This window comes from Scyliorhinus torazame, chromosome 7, assembly GCF_047496885.1.
Source record: "Scyliorhinus torazame isolate Kashiwa2021f chromosome 7, sScyTor2.1, whole genome shotgun sequence".
NCBI classification, from domain to species: Eukaryota; Metazoa; Chordata; class Chondrichthyes; order Carcharhiniformes; family Scyliorhinidae; genus Scyliorhinus; species Scyliorhinus torazame.
The window spans coordinates 200,226,509-200,243,140 of NC_092713.1; the positions used below are offsets into that span (position 1 = coordinate 200,226,509).

Here is a 16,632-nt window from a genome sequence, read left to right on the forward strand (position 1 = left end):
GACAATAGACCATGCTATGAATATGTAACTTCGTGACAACAATGATCAACATTACAGCAGGTCGAACGATGAACAAAGAGCCAATCAGACTCCAAAATGGGGTTTCATAGAACAATGGATCTTGATTGATTCACTGTGGCTGAACAGGAATATCCTGTTTATTTCTGTCAATGAGTTTAAGTCTTGATGGGACAATAGGACTCAGGCCAGGTGTGTATGTGCACCATGGTTCAGCACGAACAGAACTTGGATAAAAGAAGAAACATCGGAACACATCATCAGCAACAACCAAGGAACCCCTGAGGAGCACTTATCGCAGAACAGGGCCCTGAGCTCGGAGCTCAGAGAAGAAGATATCCACACTGAGTGATTGTAGCATGGCCAGTCTCCTTCACTATGGTGAGTAATACCTAGAGCTCAGCTGTGAGTCTGAATCATATTCCATTACATTGATTTTGAAGATTGTAATACTCAAATAAAAGAGTTAAAGTAGACAGTGTGTATTTTCTTGTATCTGTCCAAACCGATCGATAAAGGTTTTTTCTTGGTCATTATTTGATGTCCTTCTGGGTGGGCCTGGTTGAATGGTTGCCTTAAAGCCATGGTCGAGCTTGAACCCCTTATTGACAAATGGTAAATAAGTAGGATATGGACCCTCAGGATTAATAAGCACCGCATGGTTGCATCAGCGCTCCTCTCACAGGGTGGTGACTGGTTTACCCATGCCCTCCTGTACTGTTTGGTAGCTTTTAACCGCCCTGCAGTCGATAGGTTCATTGGCACTGACATAATTCCAGCATGTTTTCTGTACCTGCCCTGATATGTAGTCGGTGGTAGGATTGCAGAGAAACAGTTAAAAGAAGTTAAAAAAAAGAATCTGGGACCCAAAGAAGTCCAGGAATCATGAAAGGATATTTGAACCACCTTCTGGAAGTGGTCAGAGCAGATAGTCAGGGATTATCCTGTGTAAAACGAAGGCACGAGTCTCGGCCCATGAGTTTTTCAAGAAGTCAGTGTGATAATTTGTAATCTTAATGAATAAAAGCATATGTTATGCCCACCCCAGTCCAACGCCGGCATCTCCACATCATGGTTATAAAAAGTGAGAGAGGTTAGACTCTCCAGTCTCAGACTAAAGGGTATGATGTGCGCTTTTGTGGACCAAGAGACAGATAAAGACGACAGAGATATACGACTTTTGAGTTTGGAAAAACAAAATTGACAATTTAGAAAAGAGTTTGAATTACTTCATTCTGAATGCATATTTGAAAAAAAGGATGCAATCTATGGAAAAGCTTCTAAGTGTCATTTGTGGCGGATTTTGTTGGGAGTTTCCCTCCGGCTCTGTCGGTGGGTTCACCACTGCTATCTAACCACACTTAGTCACTCTTTTGGGCCCTGGGGAATTTCTTCCCAGTCAAGTCTCAACTTAGAATTATTTTCATCACTGGGGAGCTGAACTCGCTGGCCCCTCAGAAATTGGGTTGCCATTTTGAAACGGTGCCCCGATCTCTACGAGGACCTGTCCCCCAAGCATGGGCAATGTCACCCCTCACACACACACTTGGGCATTACCCCCCCACCCCCCCAAGTGATGACACCCCGCTATGGGGTCGCTGATGGCCCCCACTTTTCAGGCCTTTCCATGCCCCCTTTTGGGCCCCTCCTTCCATGACCCTCATCCTTCACCCAGCCCCCCCCCCAACATTTTAAAGGTCCATTCATACCTGCCCTGCACCCAGTCACATTCGTACCCCCTCAACTCTCCTTTCATGGGTATGGCTCCCCCAGGCCCTGACCCTTGGCACCTGGGTACCCTGGCACTGCTACCCTGACACCATGGCAGTGCTCTTGCCAGCTTTACACTGCCAACCGGGTATCTTAATAAGGTGCCAGTCTGGCAGTGTCAAGGTCCCGGTGTCCAAGGGGGGAGGGCCAGGAGGCCACCCAGCCCTATTCCTGGCCACCCATGTGCCTCCAATGGCCCGGGAGACCCATGGGTTCCATTCCACCTGGTCCATGTTTGTGTGGACCAATACTCACTGGCGACTCCTCGGGGAGGCCATTAGATGCCGGGAGGCTGATAGATCCAGGGTAATCATGCCTAAGTGAATTGAATACCTACGTACTAGCTATTGGGAAGCTCGCGGGAGGCTTCTCCCAGGATCTACCAGCTGCATCGCACTCCCGTTCGGGTGCGCAACGTGGCTGACAAATCGCACAAAATGTCTGATTTGGGTGAAATGTTTTATCAGCATGAATTCTTCGTCTCCTCAGGCATGTGTTCCTTGGTGACGGCAGGATTCTCCGTTTCCGCCACCGGCCAATGGGGTTTCCCATTGTGGCACCATATGCCTCCAGGAAATCCATGGTTCGTATATTTCCAGTTAATCCCGCCGGTGGTGAATTCACCCCATTGAATATGAGTTTAAATGGTATTTTGCAGACTTTGATTAACTCATTCAGAGCTGCTGACAGCTGAGTTGAAAAGGAAATCTTTGTGTTTGTTAAGTCGCTGTTTGTCTGTTAATGTCTGTGATTTTCCTTGTCTGTGAATCTGTTTCTACTGCCTGTGTCATTCCGTTAACCCTCTGTGGTCTGGTTCTGTTGGCTATTTTAAAGTTGCTTGATAAATGCATGTATTTAGTTTTGTTTTGATTTAGGTTAAGTGAGGAGAAGGATAAGCTCTGATAAAATGATGGAGGCGTTTTGCAAGCAATTGTTCTAGCAGGAGAATGGTGATTCTCGGGCCATGGAAATGGAAAAGCTCTGTGTGGCTACAGAAAAGTGTTAAACTTACTTTTATAAATATTTGCTGGGGAATATACCTTTTCCGTTGAGTTTTAATTACAATTTTCGAAGAAAGAAGAATGAAGACTTCTGACTTAATCCACTTCCTTTGTTTTCTTTGAATATTCTATTTTTGAATTTAGTTTTAATTGTTGAATAAAGTAAAATGCAGTGGATTTTCTTTGTTGTGTTGCTAGCTTTAATGTTTTAACGTTGTTTTCCCTAAATTGTGATTTTGCAAGAGTATTTTCAATAAATTTGAAATCATATGGGAGTCATAAATTGGATTAAAAGTGTAATTGAAGCAAGGCAAATGTTTGAAATTCCTGAAAGATATGGATTTATGGGCAGCATGATGGCGCAGTGGGTTAGCACTGTGGCCTCATGGCGCCGAGGTCCCAGGTTCGATCCCGGCTCTGGGTCACTGGCCGTGTGGAGTTTGCACATCTCCCAGTGTTTGCGTGGGTTTCGCCCACCCCCACAAACCAAAAGAAATGTGCAAACTAGGTGGATTGGCCACACTAAATTGCCCCTTAATTGGAAAAAATAAATTGGATACTCTAAATTTATTTTTAAAAAGATATGGATTCATACAGAGTAATAATGATCAACATTGTGGAAGTTACTTGGAACACAATTCTCAGAAAGTAAATGGAAAATAGAAATCAAAGTACATGAACTGGAATTTGGAAATGATTAGTTTGAGCTTGGCATAACCCTGGGTGCTCTTAGCTCAAATAGGAAGAAATGGGATCTAAATTGGAATTTGAAGAGTGTTCTTTATTTCAGGAGAATGTGTGCTTCCTACTTTGTTAAGGTTAGTGTTATTCTGTTTTGTTCCAACTGGCAGAGATTTAACTATTTTCTCTTTAAATTCCGCACACATCTAATTTGCTGATTGAGAAATTTATACAGCAGACGGTTTGAACTTTAGTTTTCTTTTAAATCAACCAGATACATCCAGAGCATATTAACTAATTTGGCTACAAGCCGCATGTACGTTTATGTTTTTGTTTCAAAATAGCTGAGTCAAGAGTCACAGACCACTAGTCTAGCAGCTTCAAGACTGTTTTATCCCAACGCGGTGACAATTGGGGACCTAAAGGCTGTGGGTGCGATTCTCCGCGCCCGCGACTAAGTGCCCACGCTGTCGTGAACGCCGTCGAGGTTCACGACGGCGTGAAACGGCCCCGATCTCGACCGATTCAGGGCCCGGAAATGGGCTAGGATCGGGGCCGCGAGAAACTCGGGGGGCGTGTCGCTAAAGCAGCGTCGTCAGCGCACACGCCGGGCATTGACGGCGCATAAAAGCGGTGCCGCGTCATCCGCCGCCTAACTGGCGTCACCCGCGCATGTGCGGTTGCCACCCTCCCCGAGGCCGCCCCGCAAGAAGATGTCGGATGGATCTTGCGGGGCGCGGAGGAAAGGAGGTCCTCCTTCAGAGAGGCCGGCCCGCCGATCAGTGGGCACCGATCGTTGTCCAGTGACCAGGTGTGGATGCGCCACGCAGAACTCGATGGGGCTATTCTCGCTGCTTGGGTGCATCATGGGAGGGCGTCGCGGGGAAAAATGGCGCGGCAGGCGATTCTCCAAACCGGCACGGGACCGGAGAATCGCGCCCAGTGTGTATTGGTTTTTGAGGTTGAAAACCTATTTTGTTGTTTGAAAAAAGATCGAATAAACATATTCTCAGTTTACGCTGTCATTATTTGAATCTGGGATATTTTTATAAAAGTAATATTTGTTTCTGTTATCCATCCTGAGTAAATGCTAACTCAAGTGATGAATGATAATAAAAATATTTATTGTCACAAGTAGGCTTACATTAACACTGCAAATTAAGTAACTGTGAAAAGCCCCTCGTCGCCACATTCCAGCGTTCGGGTACACTGAGGGAGAATTCAGAATGTCCAAATTACCTAACTTTCAGGACTTCAAGAGGAAATGGAGCACCCGGAGGAAACCCATACAGACACAGGGAGAACATGCAGACTCCACACAGACAGTGACCCAAGACGGGAATCGAACCTGGCACCCTTTCGCTATGCAGCAACAGTGCTATCCACTGTGCTACCATGCTGCCCGATACGTGAACATGTAAAATCTGTTGTTTTAATTCCATGTACTTAAATGCTAATAGGTTAGAAATTAGTGACTTTCTGTAAAAGGATAAGTGCTGTCATGTGTTCATGAGTGAGGTGATCTGTAAGTGGGGAGATGATGTTAAATCTGGTGAGTGTCAATAAAGCTGCATCAGATGGTGGGATTCTTCTATCGCTTAATTATCTGGTGGTTATGGAATGGAAGTCAAAATCTTAGAAGATTAAAATATCGTGGGCAGGATTCTCCGCCCCGACTGGCCGGCGGGATTCTCCGTTACGCCGGCCGGTCAATGGGGAGCAGCCCCACGCCGTCGGGAAACCTGAAACCTGGCATAAAATTTAAAAAATAAATAAATTTAGAGTACCCAATTCATTTTTCTCAATTAAGAGGCAATCTACCTATAGTGCACATCTTTGGGTTGTGGGGGCGAAATTCACGCAAGCACGGGGAGAATGTGCAAACTCCAGACGGACAGTGACCCAGAACCGGGATCAAACCTGGAACCTCGGCGCCGTGAGACAGCAGTGCTAACCATTGCGCAACCGTGCTGCCTGGCATAACATTTGTTTAAGTTACTTTTCACTTGTACTGAATTATTTTTTTTTAAATTCTAAATTTAGAGTACCCAATTCATTTTTTCCAATTAAGGGGCAATTTAGCGTGGCAAATCCACCTACCCTGCACATCTTTGGATTGTGGGGGCGAAACCCACGTGAACACGGAGAGAATATGCAAACTCCACACGGACAGTGACCCAGAACCGGGATCGAACCTGGGATCGAACCTGGGACCTCGGCGTCGTGAGGCAGCAATGCTAAATTATTTAAATCTTAAGGGGACATAGCATGTGTATGCTCGTGGAAACAGAAGGTTTGAGCTATGGCCACTGAGAATTCAGGTTTTCAATGATTGCTGTAACAAAAAGATTAAATAAACAAACATGTTAAAAATCAGGACATAAGGGAAATAGGCATACGTAAAAGATCAAAAGTCAAGGTGAACATTACTGAAAAGTGTGTGGGTTCTTCCTGTTTATTGCCTTATTTATGCAAGACTATAAAAAGCTATCTTACAGAAATAAAGTTGTTGTCTGAACAACTGATGAAATTGAAGAAGAAGTTAATAAGGGTACACAGGTAGAACAAAAAACTAAGGAGATTAACTATAACATCAAGCAGATAAAGGAAACAACTCCTTTCCCTTGCAGAGGGATTCATGACTCCCGCTGTTTGCCAATGGGATTTCCCACTGAACCATGCCATGCGGCTTGGGAACCCACGGGGTGCTGCAAGCGGGAACAATGAATCATAATGGCCTGAGAATTTCAGCTGATATTTGGGATTGGGCTCTAATGTGGAAATCAAATCATATTGCATTTTGTTGTTAATTCTGTTATTCTTGTTACGATATATCAAGTTTCTATGATGATGATGCTTAAGAGATGGAAAAAAGGCAAATGGGTGATGGTTAAATGTGGAATCAGAAGAGTGGCATGTGGTGCAGTGGTTAGCACTGGGACTGCGGCGCTGAGGACCCAAATCCCGGCCCTGGATCATTGTCCGTGTGCAGTTCGCACATTCTCCCCATGTCTGCGTGGGTTTCACCTCCTCAACCCAAGGATGTGCAGGTTAGGTGGATTGGCCACACTAAATTGCCCCTGAATTGGGAAAAATAAATAATTGGGTACTCTAAATTTTTCTTTTTAATTAAAAAGATGTGGAATCAGAGGCAGCACAGTGGCGCAGTGGTTAACACTGCTGCCTCACGATGCTGAGGACCGGGTTCGATCCCAGCCCCAGGTCACTGTCAGTGTGGAATTTTCACATTCTCCCCATGTCTGTGTGAGTCTCACTCCCACAACCCAAAGATGCGTAGGATAGGTGGATTGGCCATGCTAAATTTCCCCTTAATTGGAAAAAAGAAGAATTGGGTACTCTAAATTTTTTTTTAAAAAATTACATGTGGAATTGGTAATGAAACACAGAAATTGATTTCTAATATGTAAATATAGAATTAAACAAACTGTTAATAACTGTAACCAACTATGTCATTGGATAAGCTTTGAATATTGTAAAGAAAGTATGTATCTCAGACGCACTCTGGGAAATAGGGTTATCCAAATTAGTGATCTCATGCATTTACACTTATGGGATCAAAGGGAGGAATGCTGAACTGGAGACAGGCTGACAGAGGGGAAAAGACGCATAGACCGAAAAAAGGAACTACAAAATAAAGCCCTGGCTAGAATCGATATTGGTCACCTGCCAAAACACTCACGTCAACACTGAAATTCATTATCGCTACATGGGACTTTGTGATACACCAGTTAAAGTTGTTATCACGTTTACACATAAGGACAAAAGACCATGCTACGAATATGTAATATGGAGAGAGTAGTGGTCAACCTTTCAGCAGAATGAACGATTATCAAAGAGGCCATCAGGCTCCAGAATGCACTAATAGCTGGTCAGACAAGAGTGTTTAAGAGGACAATGGATCTTGATTGAATCGCCCTGGCTGAATCGCGCTGGTTGAACAGGAGTATCCTGTTTATTTCTATTTATAAGTTTAAGTCTTGATGGGACAATAGAATGGGTGGCACGATAGCACAGTGGTTAACACTGTTGCTTCACAGTGCCAGGGACCTGAGTTTGATTCCTGGCTTGGGTCACTGTCTGTGCAGAGTCTGCACATTTTCCCCGTGCCTGCGTGGGTTTCCTCCGGGTGCTCCGGTTTCCTCCCACAAAGTCCCGAAAGACGTGCTTGTTAGGTGAATTGGACATTCTGAATTCTCCCTCAGTGTACCCGAACAGGCGCCGGAGTATGGCAACTAGGAGAATTTCATAGTAACTTCATTGCAGAGTTAATGTAAACTTACTTGTGACACTAATAAAGATTATTATTATTATAATAATAAGTAAGGCCTGGTGTGTATGGGTAACATGACTCAATGCGAGCGGAACTGAATAAAAGAAGAAATATCGGAATACATAGTCAGCAACAACGTGAGTAACTCCAGGGGCAACCATCACAGAACAGAGCTCAGAGCTCAGAGCTCAGAGAAGAACATATCACACTGGGTGATCATAGTCTGGCTAGCCTCCTTCACTATGGCGGCTAATGCCTAGAGCTTAGCTGTAAGTCTGAGTCATATTCTGTGTGATTGATTTTGAAGATTGTAATACTCAAAGAAAAGAGAGTTACAGCAGACAGTGAGTTTTTTCTTGTATGTGCCCAAGCCAATCGAGAAGGGTTTTCTTGGCCAACAATCTCACTAAACTATCCTGAATCCCATGAGCATTAATTTTACATGCTAATATCTTTTGTGGGACTTTGTCAAAAGCCTTCTGAAAGTCCAAATAAACCACATCCACTGGCTCTCCTTCATCAGCTCTTCCAGGTACATCCAGTAGATTTGTCAAGCATTATTTCCCTTTCATAAATTCATGCTGACTGTCTGATTAATGCCACTGTTTTCCAAATGCTCTGTGATAGAAACTCTGATACTGGATTCTAGAATTTTCCCCATAACCAATGTCAAGCTGACTGGTCCAAAATTCCTGGTTTTTCTATCCACCTCCCTTTTAAAATTGTGGAGTTGCATAAACTACCCTCCAATCTGTAGGAACTGTTCCAGAGTCTATAGAATCTTGGAAGATGACCACTGATGCATCTACTGTTTTTTGGGCTACTTCCTTATGCGTTCTGGGATGCAAATTATCAGGCCCTTGGTCTTCAATCCATCAATTTCCGCAAGGCCATTTTTCTACTAATACTGATTTCCTTCAGTTCCTCCAGCTCACTAAACCCCATGTTCCCCAACATCTCTGGTATGTTATTTGTGTCCTCCTTTTTGAAGACATAACCAAAGTATGTATTTAGTCGGTCAGCCATTTCTTCATTCCACATTATATTCTGACTGCAAGGGGCCTACATTTGTCCTCACCAATCTTTTTCTTTTTACATACCTACAGAAACGTTTGCAGTTTTTATGTTCCCCACAAGCTTACCCCCGTACTCTATTTTCCTCTTCTTAATCAATCCCTTGATCCGTCTTTGCCGAATTTAAACTGTTCCCAATCCTCAGGTCTGTTGTTTTTCTTGGTGAATTTGTATGCTACCTCTTTGGATCTAATACAACCTCTAATTTCCCTTGTGAACCATGGTTTTTCCCACCTTTCTCATTTAACTTTTGTACCAGACAGGAACAAACATCTGTTGCAGTTCACCCATGTGCTCCTTGAATATTTGCCATTGCAGATCCACTCGGAGAATCGCCGGGGGGCGGCGTGAATCCCACCCCACCGCCACGACGTAGCTGCCGAATTCTCCGGCGGCGGTTTTTGGCGAGGGCGGGAATCGCGCCGCGCCAGTCGGGGACCGTTGCCAGCGGCCCCCCTGGTGATTCTCCGCTCCCTGATGGGCTGAGTGGCCGCCCGTTTTCAGCCAGTCCCACCGGCATAGATTACACCAGGTCCGTACCGGTGGAACCTGGTTCTGCAGGTGGCATGCGGAATCCTCGGGGGGGGGCGCAGGGGATCCCGGCCGGGGGGTGGGGGGCCCACGGTGGCCTGGCCCGCGATCGGGGCCCACCGATTTGCAGGCGGGCCTGTGCCGGGGGGGCACTCTTTCCCTCTGCGCCGGCCACTGTAAAGCTCCACCATGGCCAGTGCGGAGAAGAACCCCCTGCGCATGTGCAGGAAATACGGCAGCGGTTCTGCGCATACGCCAGAACACGCTGACGCTCCTGCGTATGCGCCAACTTGCGCCGGCCGGTGAAGGGCCTTCGGCGCCATTTGGCGCGGCGCCAGCCCCTCCAGTGCCGGCCTAGCCCCCAAAGGTGCAGAGGATTCCGCACCTTCCAGACAGCCCGACGCCAGAGTGGTTCACGCCACTCCTTGGCGCAGTATGGCACCCCCCCCCCCCACCCCCCCCACCCCCGCCGGTTACCAGAGAATCCCAGCCCTAATGTTTACTGCTGCAGTGTTGAAAATGATTGAATCACAATTGTGTTTAATGTAGTGCAGACGGCTCGCCAACTTTGTGAAATGTCCTCAGGTATACCCAAGGCAGTGTGAGTAGAAAGCCAGAAGTCAATGACAGAAGCGCAGCCCCAAAAGCCTGAACCAAGTGTCAAGAAGATCAATGACCTCACACAAATGATCAATGTCAATGAGTACATAGTCAAAGGCCGTATCCTACTAACTGCACCATTAGCCTTAGCCACTGTTTATTTCATTGCACCCCAACTAACAAAGATTTTCTGTAATTTTAGATTCATACCTCACATTCATATCTTTAAACACACCAATACACCAGGCAACCTCACCCTCACAGCTTGCACACACTGCTAGCTATTCCAGCAATGTGTGTAATTCTGCAAGTACTTGTGCTCACTCTGTTTGCTCATCTCTGGCAAGGGGGAATGAAATGAGAGTTAGCTTTCTTTGATTAGAGAGCCTAGGCAAATGGCTTGAAAAAGAGCAGACTTCAAATTGCAAGCTGTGCTGTTTTATTAACATTTGGAAGGGCATCAAAATGGATTACAGTTTGAAACCAAACTGAGTGACAAACAGCAGCACTTTGCTCATCTCCTGTCCCTTGTGGCTGCAGGAGATAAGGAGATAGAGAAAATGGCAAACAAACCCACCTCCAATATACAGCGGGGAGTTCAGGCTTAGAGTTGGTTGCTTTTGCAGCTTCCCCAGACTCCGGGGGATTCCTTTATCCACCACCAGACTCAGCGATTGGTTCATCATCATCAGCTCAATGGTGTGGAACTGCCCATCATTGATTGTCTCCACACTGAATACAGGAAGGTGGGGGGAGAAAAGCATAAAAATAAAACATCTAGAAAAAACAGCTGCAGAGGATTAACTGATGCAGAGGAAGATCGAGGCAGATTGATCAAGCAACTCACATGTACAGATTATCTGCCCATTATCACATTGATGTTTGTGACAACTTGCTGTGTCCAAGCAGGCTCCTGAGTTTCCCACATTCCCACAGTGGCTACACTTCAATAAATATTTCACATTTCACCGACTGTAAAACACTTTGGGATGTCCCGAAGTGGAAAAGGTTTTCTAGAAATGTGAGCTCTTTCTTTCTGTTGGTCAGGATAGATGAGGGAATGGGAGATACATGAAAGCAGTGTGCTGCAAGCAACTGCTCCCCCGACCCCATCCCCTCCTTCATTAGTATGGCAGCTATATTGCTTCATTTCACCGAGTGACATTGCTTGCTGTCAATGACAACCTTTCAAGGAGAGACCTCACAAAGATTGAATCCTGCCTCCTGGGAAAACGCTGGGTAAAGACAGGCTTAAAAGAATTAAACCCCGGAGCTGGGAGCAGGACTATATTGTAAACAGGGCACCAGATGACTAGTTCACTAGTTGCACATTACTGCAAATGGCAGAAGTTTCTCTCTTTGAAGTTAAATTGAGCTAAATATCAGATATACACACAAACTCGCCAGAGGTCGCAGAACTCGTATTTGCCTTTCCATTAACAATTTTAACAGAAAACCAGGACATCAAAGTACATATCATCAGTTCAAGTACAAATATTAAAGACAACGACTGTGAGGAATTAGAGCCCAAACTAACACACCCTCTCTGCAGTAGCTGAAGATATTATTGCACTGCAGTGACTTTATTTACTTGTTGTCTCAATGCAAAGCTATTCATGTAAACTGATTGAACGCAGATGATATACAATCAGTTGTAAGGAGCTCAGAAAACTGCTAAAACAGCTCATGTTGAGGCTTTTGATTCTGGATGGATCTTTTCCATGAGCAGGTGCTGGCAGGTGATTTGGCCACAGATGAATTGGCAACACAAAAGTGCAAATGGCAGCACAGCATTTCATGGAGGTCTTGCATGTGAAGATCAGTCAAAGATTATCTGTCAGCAAGACTAGTAATCCAGAGACCCACGTTATTCGCTGGGGACCCAGGTTTGAATCCCACACAGCAGATGGTGAAATTTGAATTCAATAAAAAATCTGAAATCTGAAATTAAAAGTCTAAAGGTGACCACGAAACATGTTGATTGTTGTAAAAATCCATCTGGTTCACTAATGTCATTTAGGGAACCAAATCTGCCATTGTTACCTGGACTGGCTTACATGTGACTCCACACCTCAGGGATGGACAATAAATACTGGCGCAGCCAGCGATGCCCACATCCCATGAATGAATTTTTAAAATATCAACGCAGGAAGACAGAAATTTGGAATTGAGCACAGCCGTTGCGTTGTCTATCATTCCATTCAATGATAGCACTCATCATCTTTTGCTTGCACCAGGCAATGTCATGGATGTCATTTTGTTCAGACTGGGAACCAGTCCCTGCAGGTGGTCTGAGTCCCCCAAAATGTAAACAGACGGGCCCTGTTCTATGCTAAACACAGGCCCAGAATTTAATTAGACTATGGAACACAGGCACTGGAGAGAGCCAGGATAAATTTCATAAAATCAGCACAGCCAGAGCAGAGTTTCACTTAAGGTATCACCGAGCATTTGGAGCTATGTTAGCCTCCAAATCAATATATGCCCAAATGCCCAATCACACAAAGCAAGCGTTAAATTGTAAACTCTACTCCTGAGATCAACCATCTTGATAGTCAAGGGGTTTGAGGGTGGGCGGCAGTATGGTGTTGAGACAGAAGATTAGCCATGATCATAATAAATGACAGAACAGCTCGAAGGGCCAACCGGCCTACTGCTATATTCTATGTTTCTAGACCACAACCAGAGAAGGATCAACTGACAAAGGTGCATACCCAGATGTTGTTACTGGGCGCCAGTCTTATGTTTCACAATTTTCGATAAACATTTTACAACAACAAATTCAGGAATTAAGGCTGCATATTAAAATAAAATTACTTCATACAGGTTTAAAAAGGCTACTGACATAAAATTTCTGCTTTAAAACTGACAAGTCCCTTTATTTAAAGCACAACTGATAAAATGAAGGGCAATTATCGCAACATCTCCCTCCAAACTCCCCCATCCTGATCCAATAAACAGGAAGGCTCCTTGATAACAACAGCAGATATCATGATTAATTTCATGCCCCTAACTAGGGGTTAGGGTGCTAAACAGGTGAATATCTATTCATCATATTTGGCAACGGGAATTTCTGATGATTCACAACAATTTTATTGTGATACAATGGTTCAGCGCAAACTCTACTCTCCCTTCCGGATCCTCTCTGTCCAGAAGCCTCTCATGGGCGGTGGGGGGGGGGTATCACCTGCTCTCAATCCACTGTGAAGCTAGTCCTGGTTTAGTCTTAAAGGAACCTGCATTTCTAATGGCGGGAAAATCATAAGCGCAATGGCGGATTTTCGCTGGGTCACCTGCTGGATGACTGTGGTGGCAGGAGGAGGCCCACGAAAGCCACCACTCCGGCTTGGCAGGTGATGGCTTCGGCAGTCAGCGCAAACATGGCGTGGAGAAGTCCTGTAATCCTGTAAAGTTAAATGTCCCATCACTCTGCCATCTTCCAATTCTGGCTCCAGCTCTCTCACGACCCTCTCTGAGATAGCCTTTCCCATTTTGACCCTGAGGGTTCTTCCAACCTGTAATCGCCTAGTCATGTGTCGGAGTGCATTCTTTGCTGTTATTATCCCTGTTTTTATGGAGGCCTTGCTCCACGGTCCCGTCCATAGCAACAATGGATTAATGCTGGTCTGGTAGGTAGATCCTTGCCTGTGATTTCCCCCTGAGAGCAATGTGGTGTTGCCTGCAAGGTCTGGTGCTGAGTCATTGCATCCGATGAGCTGCACAATTAAAGGTAGGCAAACAAACCTCAAAGTCATGAGCGAAATGCAGGTGGCCAGATGTACGTTGCTTATATCTGATTGTGAAACATGTTGGGCTAATTACACGTCAAAGTGACCTCTTGATCCAGCATGAGGGTGATGGGTATTCATCATATTCAAATGTCCTTCCCATTATTGCTATTATATGTCAGAGCAGATAATAGGACCCTGTTTTCCCGCTAAAGTGGAACAGATTTTCATGCTACCACAATATTTTCTACTCTCTCTCCCCCTGCCCACCATGGCACGCACTTCAGACGGGTGCGGAAAATTCCAGTCTTATTAAGTCTCGAGTGACTGCAGTGAAACAGAGTGTGGAATGGAGCAGCTTAGCAATTCATCATTGGCCTCAGCTCACCAAATGTTTCAACCCACGTTTGAGATATCGAAGAATGCAGGTAAGGTGTTTGAGAGAAGGGACGGCACGGTGGCGCAGTGGTTAGCACTTCTGCCTCACAGCACTGAGGACCCGGGTTCGATCCTGGCCCCGGGTCACTGTCAATGTGGAGTTTGCACATTCTCCCTGTGTTTGCCTGGGTCTCACCCCCACGACCCAAAGATGTGCCGGCTAGGTGGATTGGCCATGCTAAATTGTCCCTTAATTGGAAAAAAAATAATTGGGTACTCTAAATTTATTTTTAAAAAAAGGGTATTTGAGAGAAGGACACCAGGTGTGAGATCCTCCGAATATTCATGCCAACGGGATCTAGTGGTCCCGCCAATGGTACACCCTTACCCTGAGTAGCCCAGTGGCATGGGGTGGATTTAATGGGAAATTCCATTCACAGGACCAGAAGCTCCTGTCATTGGCCAACAGCAGGTTGCCTCCCCCCACTGAGAAGCATGCCGTGAGAAGGCCAGAGAATATTGTCTCATATTGAGTTTGTATCACAGGGAATCCTATTGCTGTATAATAGGTTCTGCTTTCGTACTGTCAGTTGTTGTGCAGGGCTGATGCACTCCTCATTGCAAGATCTCTTTATGGCAGTGAGTAGTAGTGTTAGGCATGAGAGACTATCAAAAGCAGACCCAAAACTTGGAATAGCCAGTAAGAAGCAGCACCCCCAGGGAGCTGGGGTTTTCTAACTTAGCTGCAGAATAAAGTCTCATGGCTTTGCTGTTTGACTGCAGTGCTATTTATGTGCAGTGATCTTACGCAGATGTGGAAGGTAGAACAACAGGATAGACAGCCAAGTTAACCAATATCAGAAAACAAGAAGCCTCAGATAAGTCAACATTTTCCTGTCAAAACCATCCAGAAAAAAATGGGCGTACAAAAAGGCCCATGGAGAAACATGAGCATTGTTTTAAATGGCCTCCTTGTTTTTAAACGTGTGAATTCTTTCAGAAGCTCCCCCCGCACTTTTTAATGGACATTCAATTCCCACGGATAGCTTAAAGGTTCCACTGTCTTGTTTAGACGGAGTCCGTTGTAGGATTTGGTGATAAATCTCCCTGTTCTCAGTCAGACGGAGACAGTGGCTTGGCACTGGATGAAGGGGAGTCAACCAATATTTTCTGTCTTTATTTCATGGCATTCACCCTGATATAATGACAGCCACAGACGCCAAACAGTGTATCCTGCTCAGCAAAGCAGTAAAACCTGCTGCTTAAGCCTTTCAAGTGACTGGTTTTTCACAGAACATACAGCTGAATTAGATCAAGCACCCACCAAACAATCATTGGTTTTGGATTAAATTAAAATAATTGTTTGCTTTCAAGCTGTGGTTTGTGTTTGCATCTTTCTGCTCTTCAGATACTAGCATGGAGGTGAGTTTTTCAAATAGTAAAGGACACAGTTAGTGGCTCCAAGTAACTTGCTGTCATAATGCACATAGTTGTTTTAAAGATGAGCTTCTGTCCTCTTATTTGCTATTGCACGGAGCCCATCTATTTCCACCTCTGTAACATTGTCCGACTATGCCCCTCTGTTCATCTGCTGCTGGAATCTTCATTCATGTCCCTATTGCTTCTAGACTTGCACTTTTCAATGCATTCCTGGCTTGTCTCCCACATTGCACCCATCGTACATCCCTGTGCACGCTGACCTATATTGGCTTTTGGTCAAGCAACATCGTCACTTCAAAAGTCTCATCCTGGTTTCCAAATCTTTCCGTGGCTTAATCACTTCCCTTTGACTGTAATCTCCTCCTGCAACAAAATCTTGTGAGATATCTGTGCTCCTTTAAGTCTGGCCTCTTGAGCATTGCAATTTTAATCCTTTCAACACCTCTCTGCCTTCCTTGTCATCTTCAGGACAATCTGCTTCAGACAGGGCTGAGAAAGAACTGAAACCCTAATGCCCTTCCCTTACTGTCCATAATCAATGTGTTTTTTGAAGCGAAAGATGTGTGTTTCTTAATCCCGGAGTGTATGGTCAATTTGAATAAGCAGCAGCAAGCTTTCATGGGTTTAAATAAAGATTATTTATTCACGCATTCCTCCCAAAGGTCACTATGTCACTCACTTGGCACTCACACACAAACTCAATAGAAATACAGTTGAAGAGAATAGTGTACTCTTACAAGTCCTAAACATAGAAGCATAGAAAATAGTAGCAGTAGTAGGCTAGTTGGCCTTTTGCACCTGCACCGCCATTCATTTTGCTGAAAGAAAAGTTTGTAATTCATATGTTTGTCTCATATTAGAAAAAAGCATATATTGCGGGTCTGGTGAAAAAGGCATTTTCACTCCTGAAGGGTGCTGTCAGTGAATTCAATAGCCAGAGTCGTACTTTAGATTGCTGCAGGATTCCCTTGGAGAGATTTATTTTCAGCAGGTTCCGGGGTTAGTCACTTGTAGCCTTCTTATAAAGAGGTCAAGTTTCTGTACTGGTGACTTGAAAAGGAACAGGATATGAGGCCTTATGATGTTGCAGTCTCCAGTTTTATGGCATTGCTGTTATTTT

The 16,632-nt window shown here is 44.8% G+C and overlaps 1 protein-coding gene across 2 annotated transcripts in view; it reads right to left on the minus strand.

Moving 5' to 3' along the window:
• Window positions 1–16,632, minus strand: part of LOC140426781 (slit homolog 3 protein-like) — a 925,338-nt gene that overhangs the window by 48,142 nt on the left and 860,564 nt on the right. For both annotated transcript variants that reach the window (XM_072511946.1, XM_072511947.1), the window contains one exon: window positions 10,544–10,698. In XM_072511946.1, coding sequence (XP_072368047.1) covers window positions 10,544–10,698 — 155 coding nt within the window. The remainder of the gene's footprint in view (window positions 1–10,543; window positions 10,699–16,632) is intronic.